The sequence below is a fragment of the Anopheles coustani genome, chromosome 3 (genome assembly GCF_943734705.1).
Source record: "Anopheles coustani chromosome 3, idAnoCousDA_361_x.2, whole genome shotgun sequence".
Lineage (NCBI taxonomy): Eukaryota > Metazoa > Arthropoda > Insecta > Diptera > Culicidae > Anopheles > Anopheles coustani.
Window position 1 is genome coordinate 24204500 of NC_071288.1, and position 7257 is coordinate 24211756.

Here is a 7257-nt window from a genome sequence, read left to right on the forward strand (position 1 = left end):
CGCCTTTACAAGCCGCGCCGCCTCGGTTCCTCAGCTAGACAAGGGGGGAAGGGGTGTAAGCCCGATCTCCTGACCGGGTATCGAGTTACCTTTTTCCCGCAACCGGCGGCTCAAGGCCCTCATTAGCCTCCCCTCATTATTGGTAGAGCCAGAAGCAGCAGCAGACAGCTCGCCACACCATCCCGCTCCATTCGGTGGAGGCCGAAGTTGGTTCCCAACGCTTTCCGACGGATTGAGGTAGGCTAGCGAGAGAGAGAGAGAGAGAGAGAGAGAGAGGAGAACCTTGGAGGAGGGGGCCTCATTACCGGGTGTCCAAACTGTAATCGGACACTTACCAGGTTCGGTTGGGAAGGGTGTAGGGTACTTTAGGCGTGCAAATGAGCCTCCACCACCATGCCTTCCCGTACAGCACCCGTCTCTCGTCGACTGTTGACCAACCAAACCGCAAAAACCTGTCACATTGGATGCCGGGCAAGGCGCGTCAAGCCCGGACCGGACGGGATCGGATTGCCGGGAGATTCATCCAGCGTCGACAATCGGAGATGCCGTTGGCTCAACGGGGCTCCGGGAGTCTGCGGTTGTTTTCGGATCGGATTCCAATTCTCACACTTTCCGCGTCCGTTTTAGGGACAACGTCGTCGGAGGGAATCGATAATGTTGTCCGGTTCCCAAGCGGTGTCTTTTCAGAGATCCCCAAAGAGTAGCTTACCGTGCGATGGAATATTTGCATTGCTTGTTTTTGGAAGCCTTACAACTCCTGATCGCGCTTCCTTGTGCTTGTTATTAAGTTTTCCGCCGAGCACAACGGGAAACCATGCAAATATCTCACCGAGATGTTTGGTCAGCCTTTGTTCCAGCGCTGCCCGCTTTAGCCGATGTTAGATTTCCGAAAATTCTATCAATCCACTTACGGAATGGGGCAGGCTATAACAACACCAAGGGGACACTTTTTGCGCCGGTCCGCAGTTCCGTGGAAACATGATGCCGGCGGGTTGATAAGCGAATCTGCACCGTCGTTCCGCGAAGAAGCTGTGCAGAGCGAAGGAAAGCGATTGGGAAGGGAACACACCAAAACAAAAAAAACAACAACCGCATCCACGCCAACGATGCAGTTGCATTTGGATGCAAATGTATCCCGCCGTGCGCTTATGTGCGGTTAAAAGATCTTTGGAGTGAGAGTTCGAAGGAACCGTCGCCTGAGTTCCATCCCCGGGACCGGTGGTTGTTTGGTAGTTCCTTCCCTTCCCGGTGGAGTCGGTCGGAAGCAGCTGATTACTGGAACGACCGAGCTTCGGACTCTCCCTCTCTTCCTCTTTCTCTGTCTGTGGACAGTGGGGAATCTAATCAGTTTCCGAACGGCGACATCGAGATGCCGGTCACGCGATTAATCCCAAGCGAAGCTGCCCCGCCGAACGACTTTGCCTTTGCCATGCAAATGATTATTATGCAAATCTATGCACGAGAGAGGAGGTCCAACCTTGGCCTTCACGTGCTACTTGTTTGATGCGCTTGGTGCAAAGAATTCTTCCCCGATGAACGAACTGTTTACGATTCAAGTCCTATTGGGCGTTATAAATGTATAGTGCTGCAAGCGAGCCTTGCCATACATAGGGTTTTGTTTACCATCAGCCTGCTGTAGCCTCTATTTTTTTAAAATAATTTTTTATTAACACATGTTAAACAAATCACTTTCTTGTAGAAGTAATTTAAACTGCACCTGTACGCTTCCAGAACTCCACCGGAATGAAAAACAAACCGAGAAAAACGTGCGGGGTAGAAACCTTGAAGGAATCTGAACCCCTCGCAGCGTCGTTTTGCATCCGGAAACAACCTCCCCCCCCCCCCCCCCCCTCCCTTAGTTCCAGTGGGGAAAAGTTTCTTCCGAAACCCCGGAAGGAATTGTGCAATCGCAAAATGAAACCATTACCTTCATCATCATCATTCGTCCGTGGTGCGGAATGGTACAAGTGCATTCACCCGCCGGGCATATTGTGCCTGGTCCAAGGATAGGAAACTTACGGATGGATTATTTTCGTGGAAACCCGACATCCACCACCCACCCCGTCACCTGCGTTGGGTGGGTGGAGATGTTTTGCAAACGAATATTTTTCCCTCCTAAGCCGCACGAAGCGTAGGAAAGGGTGGGTGTGGGTTTAATCGAACGGGAAATCCTTCCCCACACTAACTCTTACTGTTGGATTTATTGGTGAGGGCGGCACACTTTTGCAGTTTGACAAGAAAATTCCTCTCGAAATTTAGCAGTGCCTTGGGATGAACGCAATATTTTTGCATTATCGCTGCACTGTTGGCGCTTCAGGGATTCGTTATTTTTCCCTGCAGCTTTCCAAAACAAACCGCAATTTAAACAACAGCTTTCTGCTTGAGCTACCTTCAGCACTTGCGGTTGCTGTTAACGATCGATTGTGTTTAAGTTACCTCCACGTGTATTGAGATTTGATCCCATCGGCGGATATCCTCGAAAAACGGAAACCTACAATCGACACGCTCGATCGACATGGTTCACTTTTTTGGTAAATGTTTGCTGATGTTATTTGCATAATGCTGTTGGTAGAATCCACACCATCGGAGTACGCACGAGTAGGATTGTTTTTCCACACACTTTTGACGAAAGAAGATCAATTTCATTTTGCTTATGAAGCTAATGTGTAAAATAACAATCAACTACACGAGTAAGGGACGTTGCTTCACGGCAAATTGACGTATTTGATGTTCGATTCTGAATCGTTTTCGACAAACAACAAACCATGGTATGGATGGCAAAAAAGAAACGGCCAACGGAAAATCGCATTAAATTGGGCTCGCTTTTCATTGCCCGTCGGTATTCCGATTGTGACGGGTGAAATAACGATAAGCTATCAAGGTTCAAAGAAAAGCACAACTCCCCAAACGCGCCAGGATACATGGCGATGGTGAGAAATAATGAGCTTCGAATGGAGATTAAATTACGAACCATCGTCGTCACCGGATAGCTGCTGCTGCTACGCTTTTAAACCCCATAACGTGGGGAATAATTTTAATTATGTGCGGTTTGCGAGCGTTTCATTTTTCTTTTACCACTTTCGAGTCGGGTTTATGCTACAGTATTGTGAAACCTACCAAAAACAGACCGGCGAACATATATCGATTAAGCACAAAGAAGACCCAGCTTGACGAAACAACAATTGCATAGTCCGAAACAAAGAGAATTGCACGGATGAACATCAACCGCACCGGTCCCATCTCCCTGCTGCCCCACTTCCAAAGCCGGGAAAACCTCATCACGTTTCTGCTAATTCCCGGCGTGACACGGGTGTGACGTTGGGCGGTATATTACATTCTGTTCCGAACAGTCAGTGTTGTCCTGGCTGGTGCGATGGTGCTCTTTTAAAAACTTTTTTAATTTTGCTTTAGTTTTACTGCACACGTTGCAAAGTCCATCCCTCCAGTGGTGAACGCAGTACCCACAAGTGCCTTAATGTTACGTGGACGATTGCTTATTTGGGTTTATTTCTGTGGATGGACACCTAAATTAAATACGTTACAGCGACAGAAGCTTTTATACTTTTTGCATTTCTAGACATCCTTTGCACTAAAGACATTCCTTACCCTGCATGAGTTCGTGCAGCTTCTCATGTGGAATCACATCTCCTTTAATAAACAGTTATTTTTTGCACAACAAGCCTGCTGCGTTTACCGAAGAACGCACTTGAAATGCAGCATCGTTTCGCTTAAAAAAACGCATACTCGAAACGCCCGAATTCAAATTAGCCGTTACGTTCTAAGCACTCTGTGTTTTGGTGCAATGATACAATCAATTTGAAATTCAAAAGGGCCAGAGATATTTGACTTAACTGGGTCTATACATTTTGCTAGGGAATTTACAACACACATAAAAAAATGTACCTTCTTTCGCGTTGCCATTTCTCTCCTATAAAATGGCAAAACATACTTTGGAAACGTTTAGCTAATCGGATACGAAAGTGGATTTACCAAAAAGGGTAAAAGGAGATTTTGCTGTTTGGACTGCAAATAGTTGGATAATGTAATCCTGCAGCGATTTCCAGAGCGTTGTAACGTTTCATTACTCTTCTCGTTTGCACACATTTTTCGGCAGGTTCAAAAACAATAAGCCCCACCCGTGGAGCAAGGACGTGTCGTCGTTCATCGTGTACCCGGAAGCGGCCAACCAGACGATCTACAGCCCGCGCCTGGAGGAGAACGACATCGGCAACTACACGTGCATTCTGCGCAACGAAACGCACGCCATCAAGCACGAAATCGAGCTCCGGCTACAAGGTTGGTATATCGGCGAATCTTAAAAAAGTAACCATCCCTGGTAGCGCAGACACAGACACTCTATGTTTCCGTTCTTCGTTGCAGATAACAAACCGGACAACCCGATGCCCACCTTCCGGCCGAAGGACATGATGGTGAGCGTGGGTGAAAGCGCTCGGTTCTACTGCGAGGCGTACGTCGGCAACCTGTACCTGCCCGATGCGGCCAACGAGATCGTCTGGAGCCAGATGTTCGACGACGATCCGCACAACGTCACCGACAGCGTCCAGGTGAACGTGACCAGGTATGGGAAATTAATTTCTCGCCCAATCAACTCCTCCCTCTGCAATGGGCGGTGGAAAAGCGCACCACTCACATCCCGAATGCACTTCAGATCCAATCAGCCCAAGTGCTCCATCCCTTTCATTTAGGGTTCCAAACCGTCGGAAATTCCCAAACCATTCACGCCGTGGTTCCGGGAACTGTCTTCTATGCAAGCGTTATCACACTCTTTGCCATCTTCATCAAAGCGATGGTTCAGATACCGCAGCCCGATACACCGCCAGCGACTAGTATCGATTGTATCTCCATCGATCTTACGTCATGTCGTTTCACTCGACAATGCGTCAAACGATGCGGAAGTGACTGCTTCCGCTCCCGGATATTTTGCCTCCCGTGTTTTAAGTACCACCGCCTCCACCATTCCAACCATACGAAATGCATTACGTCATGAAGTGAATTGAGTACTTTTCATGTTCTTTAAATTCCTAATTTTGTCGTCGTGACTTACTTTCTCCTGATGGTAAAGTTGTAGAGCGGAATATTTGCCAAGACGTAAGTTGCGAATGAGTTATCCCGAGTGTCCTATTGGTTACATTATTCGCAATCGTTACGGATTATTTTCACTCGTCACAGGCTTATTTAGTGTCATGTTGCGGATTGGATTCCCGCGGTTAACCGGAAGTCAACTGTAGTTGATGCCTGTTGTTGTAATGAAGCTTAATTATTTTGTAAAACATGTTCGGTTAAATGCCATCATCTGGACATTCCACCAGCAACTACCATACTTTTTGCATATTGATTTCATTACTTCATACATTTGAGTCATTCTTTTTTTTTACTTAATCCTCTTATTTATTCTTCCTCTTCTTTCCCACGCAGAGAGGCAGGCCAAATCATTGGATCGTACCTATCGATACCGAACATCAAGGCACACCACTACGGCCGCTATCGGTGCCAAATCATGTCCGGCAACTCGGCCCAAAAGCTCAACCTGAGCGTACTGCTCTCGCCGGTGGAAGTAACAACCATCACGGATTCGCAGCTGTCCGCGCTGGTGTACATCATGGCCACACTCCTCTTCGTGCTCGTTGTGCTCTTCGCCTGGATCTGCCGAACGGTGCAGCAGCGTACGAGCGGCAAAAAGGATAATCGCTGTTCCGCTCAGTTCATTGCCGAGCACGACAGTGTGTAAGCGTGTCCGACCATCTACCGACCCCTTACCAACCGACCAGCTGTTCCCGTCGCACGGCGAGTGGCTACCGGGGGACCGTTTTAGGACTGGAACAGACTGAAAAAAAAAACTATTTCAATGGGAGGTATGGCCCTGCTTGTTTGCTGCTCGAGAACTACTCCACACTCCGGAGATTGGACGGGGACACGCATGAGATGAAAGCTGGGAAAAAGGAGCTCGTCAACTTTTGGTGTCGAGAGATTGGATCGTCCGTGGTTTCGCCGTTTGTCGTTGCTAAATGTTGTGAATGTTTATATAGTTATAAAAGTATTTTTAACCAATCGCGAAACACACGGTAACGGTGGGCCCAACTATATCATTCACCCTGCCAGACCACCGAACCCAACATTTTCCGCTCTGCTTGAGGGGTGAGGAGGGAGGGAAGAATGGAAGAAATTTTCATCCGAGCCCCGGTGGGTAAATTCTGTGAAAACTCAATCAAAGGGACGGCGCGGCAGCAGGGTATAAAGATAGAAACAAGCGACTAACAAAGAGTAAACAAAAAAGTATAGCAAACCTGCGAACTTACACGAAAAAAACACATGTTTTGCTAAAAGCAATCATTAGATTTAGGCAACAACGGGCAGTAACGAAGAAAAACAGAACGGTAAAAAACCACAAAATTGACTCGAAAACTATCACTGTTTTGCACACATCGTCTTGCTCTCAGCGTAGAATAATGCATCATTCGGTCGAGAAATTTTCTCTTTCGGATAAGAAACAAACAAACAACTCGTAGGAATTAGTGAAAGTTGTTCACCATTTACAGAATACCCACCAAGATGTAGAGGAAAATGTTAATGAGTGTATCAACGGGATAATTGATCAGTGTGTGACCATATTAAAGTGGAGGGGGGGAAACAAGAAAAATAATATACAAGATACTCCGGGAGACTTTTGTTCCAAAGGAACGACTGTTTTGCTGGCTAAACCTAACTCTGAGCTAGGCATAGCAATAATCAAAAGAAAGCCACAATGTTTCTTACCCAATCTTCGACACACATTACCGCAAACATACACACAAAGATACAGATATAAATCTTTGCATACTACATGGACTGTACTGTACTGTACGCAAACGGATAAGCAAATGAAACAGTGAACAACAACTAAAAAGAATGAGCGTGAAAAGGTAGAAAACAAAATCTACAAAATAACAAAATTCAGTAGTGCTATTGCTTGTATTGTATATACTTACACATATAAAACAACAACAAATATTATAGGTAATGCAAGGGCAGGAGATTGTTATTTTCGGCAGCGCAGATAGATGGAGGCAACGCTATGTGGTTTGATTCTCCGTGATTAGTGATTAGGTTTAAAAATTCAGAAAAGAAAATAATGAAAGCGTGAGACAATGGACAGGGGAGCAGGGAGTTGATTTCCATACGGAACGGCTAGTAGTAGTTTAGGGTTGTTGCTGGGGATACTGTGCGCCGGCAAATGGTGATCGCTTAATTTAATGACTT

General features: G+C 46.5%; 1 protein-coding gene across 1 annotated transcript in view; it reads left to right on the forward strand.

Annotated features, from left to right (window-relative positions):
* Positions 1-5749, forward strand: part of LOC131258424 (fibroblast growth factor receptor 2-like) — a 31251-nt gene extending 25502 nt beyond the window's left edge. Inside the window, exons 2-4 of the mRNA XM_058259741.1 lie at positions 4115-4296; positions 4381-4579; positions 5437-5749. Of these exons, the coding sequence (XP_058115724.1) occupies positions 4115-4296; positions 4381-4579; positions 5437-5749 (694 nt within the window). The remainder of the gene's footprint in view (positions 1-4114; positions 4297-4380; positions 4580-5436) is intronic.
* The last annotated feature ends 1508 nt before the right edge of the window (positions 5750-7257 follow it).